General features: G+C 36.0%; 1 protein-coding gene across 3 annotated transcripts in view; it reads right to left on the reverse strand.

Annotated features, from left to right (window-relative positions):
• Positions 1–13759, reverse strand: part of UBR2 (ubiquitin protein ligase E3 component n-recognin 2) — a 51881-nt gene that overhangs the window by 24901 nt on the left and 13221 nt on the right. For 2 of the 3 annotated variants that reach the window (XM_035321004.1, XM_035321006.1), the window contains exons 8-17: positions 12457–12577; positions 10466–10573; positions 9173–9261; positions 8242–8340; positions 5774–5937; positions 5582–5681; positions 4437–4565; positions 3660–3843; positions 2546–2607; positions 1634–1744 (exon numbers count right to left, since the gene is read on the reverse strand). In XM_035321004.1, the coding sequence (XP_035176895.1) occupies positions 1634–1744; positions 2546–2607; positions 3660–3843; positions 4437–4565; positions 5582–5681; positions 5774–5937; positions 8242–8340; positions 9173–9261; positions 10466–10573; positions 12457–12577 (1167 nt within the window). Of the gene's footprint in view, positions 1–1633; positions 1745–2545; positions 2608–3659; positions 3844–4436; positions 4566–5581; positions 5682–5773; positions 5938–8241; positions 8341–8414; positions 8514–9172; positions 9262–10465; positions 10574–12456; positions 12578–13759 lie in introns of all 3 variants that reach the window. The other variant, XM_035321005.1, reaches the window with a different exon arrangement.

The following is a 13759-nucleotide window of genomic DNA, read 5'->3' on the forward strand; positions in this document are numbered from 1 at the left end:
TTCTTTGTTCCATTGTCCCATGAAATGCTCTTCAATTACTTGAGACAAAGTCTTTAGGAATTGTCAGTTTCAGCTAAATGTTAAGATTTTGATAGAACCACACTTAACCCAAACTATCCTGGGAGTGAACTCAACAGTACTACAAACAGTTGCAATATTGCAGTTGCTGCATGGCACTGAAATATGGGAAAGGCTGATTCTACCACAATTGAAGAAAAATAAGGAGGGCTATCAAGCTATCCAGGACTAGGAACAACCTTCCATGTGCTAAACCTCCCTCGAGGGGGACACCATTTTTCACCAGAATTACATGGAGCATGCCTTCCTTCTCTTCCCCAAACTGATCCGTACAAATGCCAGAAAGTCTTCTTGAAGAAGACTTCAGGATATTCATTAAATATCCTGAAGTAGTTGTCTGAACTTGAGCTCTCCATAATCAAAAAAGAAAGGAATGCTAAAATTGTGGGAGCCACAGTACCTAAGCTAAATTCATCTCTTTACTTCATGATGGGATTGTGGAATCCCACAATCAGTGGGATTAAACATAGATACATTCCTCTATCAAAAATTATACTGAAATTTCAAATTTGGTGCATGTCTATAATAGGTTGAGTGCTGTTATAATTGTACATGAGTAGAGCTACCTTTGCTTCAATAATGACAAACACCTTACAATAGCTTAAATGTTAAGAGGCAAGAAGCATCAGCAAGAGGAGTAGCTTAAGTCAACCTCCTAGTACACATGCTCTTCAACTACCTAGAGAAGATGGGGGCTTGTGGGAGAGAAAGAAGTATCTTATAGGTAAATATAATAGGTAAAGTAAATATAATATAATAGGTAAATATAAATAAATAGTAAATAAATAGTAAATAAATATAAAAGGAAATGTAATATTAATAGGTAAAGCTAACACCCCATAGAACTAAACACTATTTCTGTTATGTCTTGCTGAGAAAAGCACTTTAGATCATTACCCCTGTGGGTGGCACTGACACTACAGAACCCATTTTATAGTAGTTGTGCTTGAAACACCTGATGATCTAACTTGTAAAAACATTAAAACTAGAGACGGACAGAGACTTTCTCCAGAATCATGAAAGAAATAAGAAAAGAGAGAGAAGCCAAGGAACACCGAGTTCTGTGCTGGTTCTAATGCTTCTGCACAGCCTCTAGATTTCACTTACCTTATACACATTTCAGATTATTACTGTTTCTGGTTTTATTTTAATATTTGAGACAAATATTTATGTGAAGGCAAAGAAAGTGTTATCAAAGATGCATAAATGAATTCTGCACTTCTTGGTATTATTGGACGGCATAGAGTAAAAAGCCTAGGGGGCATTAACTGCGCTATACTTAGAAGCTTCTTTACACACAGAGCACTAAGTTCACTGAGCACTGTGGCAATCCTGAAACCAAAAAAAGCATCTTCTGACTGAGATATCAGAGATCAGTTTAAAAACAAATATTCAAATGATACAAGTGCTGATTTAAGTACATACCTCACACAGAGGTTACAGAAGTTAATGCAAGTGAAATTCCAAACCAATGTAAAAACGAGAGTTTCGGAGGTCGGAAGTTACCTTAGGGAGCTATCAGGAAACAGCGACTACACAGCTACTATGTGCTTACCTGATTAACAAGAGAGAAGCCATTTCTTCTCCACATCCCTGCATGCACTTGGGCACATAGCACCAGGCATCGTAGAGGATGTTCTATTAACATCGGTGGACTAAGTTCACTCTGCATTAAAATAAAGTACAGTATTTTGATATACAAGGAGAAAAGAAGGAAACGGGACTTGAAAGGATAAAGGATGATTTTTCCAATCACGAAACGGTATGGGAATACAAAAGAGAAGTAAATCCAAAGCACATATTACAAAAACTTGACCAATCTGTTCACAATCTATCCAATCAACTTTAACCAGCCTTACACAGTCGTTGCTGCACAGAAGTATTCCACAAGGGTTTTAATTTATACTCAAGGACAGTAGGTTTTGTATTTTAAAACATTATCAATAGTAACTCTGTTATTTTATTTCATTCAAAGGTTAAGTGTTTCTTCTGTTAAAAGGCAGAGAGATTTCCTCTGCCAGTTAGGTTTTTTCCTCTTAATTTATCCTGTTCTTTTTAACTTCCTATTAAAGAAACAGTGGATCAGTAAGAACATGCAGGAAGCAAGAAACAAGTAGGGAACTAAATTAGAACCTATGCCAAGGAGAAGGAAATCAGGTCCTGACAGTAGTTCCCAAAACCAATTTCTACTATAAAAAGAAGGTAGTGAATGAAGAACAAAATACAAATCCTAAACCCGAGTCTTGAATTATTCAAGAGAGCAAAGCTAATTGCGTGTGCTCCAGTCATGAATATCTAAATATTAATCTCTTAAGAAGTAATTTTATCTACCAAAGATAGTCTCTGTAAACAGCAGGCATAGCAAAAACAGTCTTTTGTTTTATTTAATAATATCCTATGCTTATATAAGCAACTTCACCTTCAGTATTAATTACATTTAATGAATATACTACATTTAATTACATACCAGGGGTAGCAGCTCTGGAAACTTATATGCCACTTCAGTTTTACTCAGCAAAACATGCAAGCCTGTATGAATAAATAAAACACACACACACGTATTACATACCATATTTAACGTAATTCAGAAAGGACTAAAGAGATCACCTAATTTTCTATCAAACCATTTTCTGGACATATTCACAAGCAAGTCTGCAAATGATCACCCTAGAGTTACACAACTATTTCCTAAGGAGACATGTTACAAAACATACATTTTTATGAGAAAAAAAATCCCACTGTATCTGTATAAAACATCTGTGCAAGTGAGAGTTTTGCCTTTCTTTTGCCAGTGTCACATCCCCTCAGTGATAGCCAAGCATCCTTGGTCTATCAGGACAGTTATCAACAACAGATATGTCACTCTTCCTACCAATCCATAGGTTCATAAAATACTTTAGAAACTGTAATGAGGGCCCTACAAAATACATAAGGGTATGCTTTTTTTCTGCTTTAAAGCTGTAAGAGTTTTTCTTATAAATTCAAAAATTTAAAGTTATTCAAGTCTGAGCTGTGTAATATTTTACCTAAGAACTACCTTTTTCACTTCATTACCTGTGAATTTAATATCATCTGGCTCTGTTTAAATTAAAATACAGTTTTATTTTTTTTCCTCCCCTAAACGTAACTGTTCAGTAATTTAGGCCAATAAAGTAGAAAAAAAGACATGGCTTAATTTTCTGGTGACACATCCGATTAATCTGTTCTCTAACAGACTGTTGATTAGTCTATTCAATCTGACAGCTAACCATATTTCAAAACCAATCATCTACAGTCCATATTTTGTTGCATTTCTTTTGCATCATGTAAGTTACAAAAGCAGCTGTGACTTCCTACAACACCCACCACTGACAATTGCAGAGGCATGAGACACTCTCCCCCAGGCCTGAAACCATAACAATTTCTCCATCACTTGGGAACATTTTGCCTTAAGGAAGGCTATCAAACATTTAGGAAAAGGCTGCAATGCACCCTATTCAGACTCTCAACAGCTGTTGTGTGGTTCATTATGTACATACAAATGCAAATTATGTTTATGCAACATTTTTCGTTTCCTGAAATATTTTTAAAGTAGTTCGTACCTGCAAGTAAACGAGAAACTGGGAGATGAATGCTAACTTTTTCCTGAGAAACACAGTATCTGATGGTCTCAACTGAATGTCCACACATACTGAGAACAATAGGCTGCTCTCCATCAGTAAAACCACTGTGACACTGCATCAACACAGTCAAGCATTTCTTGTAAGCTTCAATTAACACTTTTTCCTAAAAGAAAGATCACAGTTTACAAAAATTATAAACAAAGCAGAGCACAGTAATACAGCTAACAACAACAAGCAGGTTTTGATGGCTTTTTTTTTTTATATATAACAGTCCTACAAAACTAAGATAAGGAATCTGACATACTGATCTGAATTATTAATGGGGACACAGACCATGAAACTCAAACTCAGTCAGATATGCCTCACAAAACTGACTATTGCTAAACTTGCAACACAGATGCAGTAAAAACCTGATTTACCATCAGGCAGCATTAGGTAGATCCAGGGCATGCTCTTCTCTAATAATTGTTAACTATGGCTTAACAGTGTTGTGATGATCAGTTTTTTAATGCAATGGAACTCTTTCTGTCTTTCTTTTTAAAAGGCTTAACCACATTCTTACGAATTGGTCAGTTCAAGCCCTAAAAGATGTATTTAAATAGAGAAAAAAATGTATTTGCTCACAGAATATTTTGGCTTATTGTGCAGTTGTGTTTTGTTCCAATTGTTACACATATGAATGTTTCATTCCCCTCTTGCCAGCACCACCCCCACAGCCATATATTCACACAGGAAAACAATTCAGAAGGAACTTACATCTAAAGCACACCAGTCCTGCATCATTGAGATAACGAGCGTTAATTTCATCTGCAGTGTAAATGCTGCTTCCCATTCTGGTTCCATTTCAATGTGTTGTCCTACTTGACGAGTTATTGGATCCATACCCTTAAACAAAAAGAGTTGTGCATTTCAACAACATATCATTGAAATAACTTCATGTTAGCATAAGTGTGGGACAGTGCTTAACTGTCCTTATAAATATATTACTGCTACCGGAAAAACCTGGGACCATCTGGAAAGGAATTATAAACATCCAAATAACAATAAAACAAACAAGAAGCAGAGAAAAATACAGGGACAGGTTTTTCAGGTATTAACTCTGTTATTAACGTATTGAGTTTTCTTTACAAAGAATATATGCATACATCAATCATCTTACACACCCATTTTACTTTTTAGATGTGGCTTCTAGGGATACATTAAACTTAGCTAAATACTAATTAAAGATCAAGTACTAAAGTATCTAATCAGATCTCAGTATAAGAAAAAACAGCATGATCACATACCGGCATGATCATAGTACAAAAAAATATCAGACTAACACTAGCTAAATACTAAGAAAAGCATGCCACTGAAGTATAGAAAAATGGGAGTCATTCTGATTTAAACCTCACTGATCACATGGTCAATTTGTCTTCATAAAAGCCACACTGCTTTTAAAATACTCCTCAATATAGCATGTGAAAAGGTTAAAAACTCCACAGTGAAGATATCTACTTGTATGGCACAGGCTATATATTCTTTAATAAAAGCAGCAACTCTGCTGACACTGAAGTAGTATATGGATCTTTCACAAGGAGGGAAAATTAGTTAAAATGGGACAGATTTCATTCATACAATTGTGTCTTGTCTGCCTGTACAACTGCAAAGTATGCCAAAAATGACATTTCCTTTTGAACCACTTTTTTTTTTACCGCCTTCTACAACAACAAACGAAATCAGAAAAGGTTTAGTGAGACACGTTTTAGGAAAACATGACAATTCCAGAAGTTACTAAAACATACTGCACTGAGATTACAACACAGGCACACTGAATTTCCTCAGTTTTTACATCACAATAGATAGCTTCCTGCTTTAATCTTCAACACAGTGCAAGTTTTGTAATTCACAGATTTACATACCTGCATACACTTGAGTAATTCTAAGAAGGCATCAAAACCCTCTAGAAACTTGTGTCTCAAGTCTTCTGACCACTCAGTTGGTTTACTTATCAACACATACCTGAGTACATTAATAAACAGATACAAGTGTTAATTTTAATCTTCCCTCCTCACCCAAAATTGATAAAATCAGCATATAGTTAGTATACTTACTTGAGATCCAAAATAAGGCTCTGAACACGCCTGAATTTGAAAGCCTGCAGAGCAGTGTAACGTTCAAATTGAAACCTGCCTTGGATGTCACGGTGTCTTAGATGGTCCATAAAAGTTTTGATGATAGTGGTCATGAGATTTTCTTCTGTTATTAGCATTCGAGCCTATACCAAAGTATATTGAAATTTGCTGTAATTAACAGACACAACTAACAAGAGTTTCAGACTGCACCATCGAGTTTATAAAATACATGACATTTTATCCAAAGTAGTTACATCAATAATTAAAACAGAGGAACAGAGTAAAAGTCAGTCTTCCAAATATTCACAGAAGAAAAATGTAATCGAGCCAGAAATTATCATAATTCAGATCTCTCTCTCTTCAGATCCCTTCTGTACAGAGATTTGACTACAGTAAGGCTCCTGCTAACCTATGTAATTATGACATAAAGCATATTATTATGTGTCTTATAATTAACTTGTACCTCCCTTTAAGTATCTGTTGTGTCTTCTCATGTAATTTAAGTATGAGCCCTTTAGGCCTTTAGGGCAGTGACAGGTCATCTGTTTTTCTCTTTACAAACTGTTAAGCACTGTGAACAGCAAGTCTTTTGAACTGCTGAGGACCTGTACAGTGCAATTTCCACATGGAAATAACGTGCAATGACCTTTAACTCCCATCAAGGGTTGCTGCATATATCCATGTACTGCAGGAAACAAATCAACAGGCATCACAAATTCTGATGCTGCCAGATTGTCTTCCACACCCAGCCTAACCTAACCCAACCCACAACAGAGTAGGGGGCAGTAAAAAGTTACTGCCATCTCCTACTTGTAAACTCTTCCAGAACTTCCTCATTCTGCTGGCTCTCCAAGGTAAATAGTATGAGCCTCGCAGTTCTCAGGTCCCATGAGGATTTTATTATGTGGCTGGGATATTCAAGAAGATTGGCCCCTCTGGTCTACCACAATGACACTGCAGCTGTTCACTAGACTTTCTGGGTTCTACAGATAGTAATGATACTACAAATTCAGTTCTTAAAAATCTACTGCAGGGGAAAAATCTAATAATTAACATTTTAAAAAAATGACTGTCAACACAACCACCCGTCATCCCTCAAACCAAACAACTGCAGCTACTTGAGAGCTCAAATTCAGATTACTAACATAAGTTTGAAATTGTTACTGGGGTGTGGTGGGTGGTATTACATTCTTCAACTTCTTCATTCAGTTGAGAATGAATGCAAAATGGGCCTAAACCTAAGGAAAAAAAAAATCATTCTGACTTCGTATGGGAGGAGCTTATCATAATCATATCATCCACCTATATCCATCTATTCTGTCTTCTATAAAATTAGTCAATAACAGTTGTTCTACTTTATTTTTTGCATGCTTTTGAAATAAAAACAAAATGTTGAAATTCCTAAAAAAATATATACGTATATACGCACACATTCTACCATTCCATCTGCCAAAAGAAAAAGTAACACATGAGCATTTGAATAGTACTACTTGGATAAATCTACCTGTAAGCCTGAGTAACAGCAACATTCTTATTGTCAGCATCAAAATTAAGAGGTAACACAACATTGCCCTGACCCATGGAAACTGAATCCTGAAATCCTGTCAGATTTCCATGAACAACATCCAACTCCTAGGAAACTAAAAAACAACTTCGCACAGTATCATAAATGCTACACTAGTATTGAATTGTAGAGCTCAATTGTATTTCAAAGGATTCAGAAGCATTCATTTTCAAAGCAAATCTGGTTATGTAAAATCTAACTTTTCAGTACAGCTCCACAAGATTATTTTGTACTACAAGGAAAGACAGACGAGCGTAAGCTGGTGGAAGACTAGCAGTGTTAGTGAACTGGGTGAAACATAGCCTGAAGCACTGTAATAAGAATTAACTGGAAAACTGAAAGAAGGCACAGTCAGAGTCTAGAATTACCAAAGGAAATAGTGAATACCGTGAGACAATTCTTGCCTGCATTTAGGTTGACTGGAAAACTATGATAAACAAAGAGGATCATTTATTAAACTGGACCCAAATGGTACGCTTTAAAACTGCAGTAAGCAAATCACAATGTAGATTTCTACAAACAGAAACCATGGCTTAGTATGATGAGAAATGTAAATGTTACGTGTGTGCCTCTAAATAAACATTCAAGTATATTATTTATAAAAAAAAAAAAAACACAGACAACAAAGCAAAGCCAACCCTAAAATAAAAAAGAGAAATCAAAAATACCCAGCCCGCTCTGGGAAGTCAGATCCAAACTTTGCAAGGGTGAACTGCTTTAACTTCTAAACCCATCGCAACGTATGTAAACAGTCTGACTCCTGTGCAGCAGCAGTGCCCTGCATTTCCACAGTAATGTTAAAGAAATCTGCGGTCTGGATTCATGAACCTCTAGTGGTTTTTAACAAATAAAGATTTCCTTTTTTTGGTCTTTTAGTACTTACAAGAGAAGGCACTGTGAATATCTGTATCGAGAGGTCAGCAATTGAGAACTCTCTGTCGTGGTCATCTTTCATAAAATCACTCTGCAATCGCTCATAGTTCTATTAAGAAGGAGGCAAAAAGAGGCAAGGAGTGCCAACTATCAGTTTTTAAAAGAAAGACAGGCACTACTCACCAGAGTAGGTACAGTGAAGAGTTGGACAGACAGAGCAGCCACCGATACTGCCCGTTCGTGATCATCCTCCATATAATCTCTCTGCAACTGCCGGTAATTCTAAACAACAAGGGGAAATTCACCTCTAATCCACACTGACCTGTTTTTTTTAATTTAAATGTCTACTCTGGGAAACTTTAATTCCACGATAAAGGGAAGAGTAGCTCTTAGAGATTATTATACAGATACCTTGTACAAAGAACATGACAATTTATCTGCTCGCATGTGAGATCTACTCACTCATTTTCATGAGAAATGCTAATATTTTATTTGTTACTCGAAAAATTATTTATCTGCAGCAGCGTGAGCAGAATTTTGCAGTGCTGATTTCAAGCATTTTAAGTACTAGTTACTGCAGAAATGCTAATCTGCATAACGGAATTTCAGCACTATTTCCAAGTAGTGTTTTAACAGCTTACACCTCAAGAATGAGATGCAATTAGCTCTCGGGAAGAAATAGTCTGCATAGCTGACGATGAAGACAAAAAACATCTGAACTGCTTTAATTCTCTGGAACGTGGAAAGCTCATTTTCTTCCCAGGAGATGAGATGCCATTATAACTAATATTTTGAAGACAGAAATAAAGTAGTCAGCATTTCATTTCAACGTTCCACATCCAAAAAATATTTCTGCATCATTTGAAGCTCTATACGCTAACTAAACTCTCTTCACTAGACAGTTTAGGCATTTAATAGCTCTTTGTAAGAAAGATACTTACTCTTGCAAATCGGATAGCAAAAAGTTTCTTGTATTTCAAATCCATCAGTAGACTACTCATGAATAACTGGTGATACACATTTCTAGCTCCTGTCAAGAAAAATGAACGACGCATTACTTATCACTACTCCCTATATTATGGATAACGTTTAGAGAAGTAAACTTTTACAGGGTGAAGTAAGTCTACATTTCAGAGCAGAAGCTGCTTTGATCAAGTCTGTCAGGTTGTAGCAAAGAATGAAGATGAGCACATAAAACAAAATGCTTCAAGTGGCATTATTTATTACTCCTGTGTCAAGAAATATTCAGCTGCTGAATAACCTGAACCTTCAAATATTAGGCAAGTCAGTCAAACAAGAACAAAACTCTACTCCTCAGAACAGAGGATTTGGATGGCACAGAGAGGGCTGAGGGGAATCAGCTACATGGAAAATCCTGGAAACCGCAATAAATTTTTTTAGTTGTGAACAATTCTGCAAAATAGTCAGATAACTAGCTCTGAATTTCTGGTCTGCCTTAGCAGCATTCCAGAAAATACTCTCAATACAAACAAGAACTGACCATATGTAGCTTGAAAACAAACGTCTGTACCATTTCTTTCTGAAGGTCACAAGTCAAAAGCCATAAAGTATTTGCTTAACACAGTAACTAGGGAAAACAGGAAAAAGTAGAAAAATATAAACCTTAAAATAACAAGTTCTAAATTACTCCTTGCTTACATCAAAGATATTACCCTAACAAAGCCCTCATTAAAAATGTTGTGATGTTCAACAAGAACAGAATGTTTCAGATCTCGAAATCTGAAGTCAAGAAAAAACAAACTTCCAAGTCAAAACCTAAAAGAATCATTTGCTCCATACTATATCTACATTCCACCTTTTTTCTCACTTTCATCACTGCTTTTCACCGAATTTTCATAGAATCAGTAAGAACATCTCTTGAACACAAACATCACAAAGTAGAACTTCTCTGCACCCTATTCATTAAAAAAATGAAGTGCTGTTTTGGTAGATACGATATAGGTACTGAGATCAAGCAGACAAACCCCAAATCAGCCTACTGTTTATTAGCCTTAATTTCAGACTGCTCTGAAAAATAAGACCTAAAAAACCTTGTATCCAACACTTTGTGTTCTTGTCTTCTATATATGTTTAAGTGCATCATGGAGAGACATTATAACAAACTGGGCAATTACATATTACAGTAGAAGTGATCACGCATTAGCGGATATAGTAAGGAAAAAACAACATGCGTAACATTGTTCAGTATTTTCCAAAAGCTTGAGAAAACTCACCCTTCCACAGTTTAGAATCGTATAGCATCAGCTTGTCCACAAGGGAAGAATTTTCACCATCTGGACCCTCCTGTAGACCAACCTGACATAATATTCGACGAAGGCCATCTTAATGAAGAGAAATGGTGGAAGTTAGTAATAAAAACAAAATTTGTGCATTATATTGACACCTAGCAATTTTCTGAAGACACAGTAGAAGTCACATGGACATCTTTTCCTAAACAACTGAATAACATTGCATGTTTTGCTGACAGAAACACAAATACTTTATACTTTGCAAGACTTATGCTAGCTTTGGAGAACATTAATGAACCTTACAAAAACTGCCAAACACAATGATTTGTTTCAAAGTTATGCAAAATGTCCTTCCTTAGAACTGCTGCTGGCTTACTAACATAAGTAATTATACATCAGGCTAATTTTCCGGGTCATATTTTTCCTGTTTAGAGTTCTATCAAGAGGAAAATATAATTCATATATGACTGTAGGGTGTTTTTTTTATGCTTACTAGTTATTATTGTAAATCTTCTCTACATTTTCTTTTTCTTAATATTAAGCAGCAATAATTGCTACGATATGAACATACAAGTTCTATGCTTGCAGACGAGCCTGCATCTGCAACACAACACAGACGCTCATATTAGCAGTGCTCTTGGACTGCAGGTAATATCTATTTACTAACAAAGTTATGACTTACAAGCAGTATCTCTGCAACCTGCTTAGCCACCTTAGCTTCTTAACTAGCATGATCTGGCAGTGGCTTGGTGCCATGCATCCCGTATCACTGCAAGGTGCATTTCTATGAAATCTGTCAGCCCCTGTAACAGGGTCACATCCCCTGCCCCCACAGAGCTCAGCTCCGCCTCCAATCTCCCTCTGGCCAGGGAGATTTTAGATGAAACCACCAAAGCAGTGCAATTCTATCATCTCATGTTGCAGATGAATGGTAACAGGCTACTTAAAAAGATGGAGCAGAATGTGTATCTTTGGGTACACTTGTTAAGAAGCTGTGGGAAACCAAATACTTGAGCACACTGCTACCATAACTTTTCAAGTTTGATTTACGTGCCTTAAAAATAAACTCATACAAATAAACTAGTCATCTATCAAAAATAAAATGATACAGAGAACCCATGCCTGAAATCTTGGCAACTTTTTCAAGTATAAATCTAGTAATATATATAATCTCTGAACAAATCCTGCACCTACACAGAAGAATGTGTGTGCGGCATTACAATGGCAGTGCTCTGCTAGTAATTTTTCTTAAAATTTACAGGTGCATATCACACATTAACTGCATTGGGTGCACTTAATTAAGTCCATGTATCTACTTTTCTACCTATTGGCAGTTTGATGTATTTTCCTTTTATTTCAGTTCATGCACAACATCTTCACAGCTTTGACTCAAGACAAAGGAGGAACCACACCAGAACAAACAGAGAGCCTTCCCACAAAAGTGATACTGTGCATCTTGATTCCTTTGAAGAAGCCTCTAAATATCTGATTAATACTTCATTGGTTTCTATACTTATCCCAGAGCAGTCCCCACATCCTTGCATTCTCTCTGTTGTTCTGCTTGCACAGCAACAAACCTTAAGTAATCACTTTCATCATCATTCATCAAATGACTTGTGATTAATTTTGTTTCGTCTAAGCAGACAGGTTATTTTCAGCTTACTGCATTCATTTAAAATAACTAGGGACTGAAAAATAGCTTGTTGGCATACAATGTTTGACAGTGATTCTCAGCTTCTGTTCAACATCAACTAAACAGAAAACAGTATCTGAGAAGACTAATCAAAACTGGTAGCACTTTTACATGAAGTCAGAACAGCACTTCCGTACCAAAAAACAACGGGATCAACTCTGACAAGGTACTAATCGTTTTGCCTTATATATTGCATATCTGAAACAAGTGAACAACATTGTGAAGCGAGTTGAATTCCTGAAGCAAATAATTTCTAGTTTTTCAAAAAAGTTCGTTTGCCCACCTGAATATCCAATAACACTGCCAAGCCAAGTTAGTAGCTTCAGACCAAAGCTCTGATGGGCAACAATGGATGAATGCATAACTTGTACTTTCAATGGCTTTGTCTGACGACTGGTATTTCTCTTTAAAAAGGGAAAAAAATAAGGTAATGCTTATTTAATGAGGGCTAGCATGTCACCGTACAGAAATACAACATGCCTATGATTAATTTCAGTAATTTATAATTCTAATACATATTTCAATGACTAATATCTGCATGGCAAAGAAGCGAAATCAAAAATCTGAAGTTTGCTTATTCTATTAATATTTTAATGACATTATTATGCAATGGCAATGTATTTAGGCCAATCCATTTTCCACTCTTCTGCTCTTATCAACAGAAACACTGATCTGCTGCATTTCACTGATAAGCAGTCCCACGCACAGCCTAAGACAACCGTGCACGTTCATTCCCCACAACATGACATGCAAGTCACATAGCAGCACACCGAGAATTTCACTGTCCACCAACCATTTCCAAAAATGAAAAACAAACACAGAATTAAAACAAGAATGAAACAACGTCCCTTCATCTCAGTGTTAGTAATGCCTGATTGATAAGGTTACACATAAAAGCCATTTGTTCTTTGACTGCATAGGTGGCAAGCTAGATATACTGCCCAATTTCATCTTCCAAGATACATTAATGTTTTCAAAATGCTTTAAATAGTTTAAGTAGAGTAGCTGTAGTTGCAGCATTTCTTTCCTAGTGGTAGCAGTATCATATGTAAATTATTTCCTGTAACTAAAGTACTGCACTGGAGCAGTTAAATGAAAATTAAATAAAAATATGAATCCCATGTTCTTACAAGGAAGAACCTTATAATATATAGTACAACTATATACACATGCATTCATATATGCAAGAAATGAAAACACATTTGTAGCTTGACACTTGGATTCAATCACTCAGTTGTAATTTCAGTGGTCGGGGCTATCATAAGAAGGCAAACAATTTTATATTATAGGAAAAAAATAGTTTAGCTTCATTGATCTGAACTGACATGCAATTATTACATTTGAACTTCCTGATCTCTTTTCTGAAGACAGATGCAGTCTAGGAAAAACTTCTTAGGAAATGAGTTTGGGTGCAAGTTAAGTTATAGGTATAAAAACAAAGAAAAACAGAGCATAAGCCTGTGTTTTTGATACCTTTCCTTTGTATATCCTAGTATCTCCAACATTTTGTATTACTGTAAAGAGCCATGACAGTAACAGTATCACAAAACTATGTAGCAAAACCTCCTTTTGGCAACATGAGGCAA

The sequence above is a fragment of the Oxyura jamaicensis genome, chromosome 3, assembly GCF_011077185.1.
Source record: "Oxyura jamaicensis isolate SHBP4307 breed ruddy duck chromosome 3, BPBGC_Ojam_1.0, whole genome shotgun sequence".
NCBI lineage: Eukaryota > Metazoa > Chordata > Aves > Anseriformes > Anatidae > Oxyura > Oxyura jamaicensis.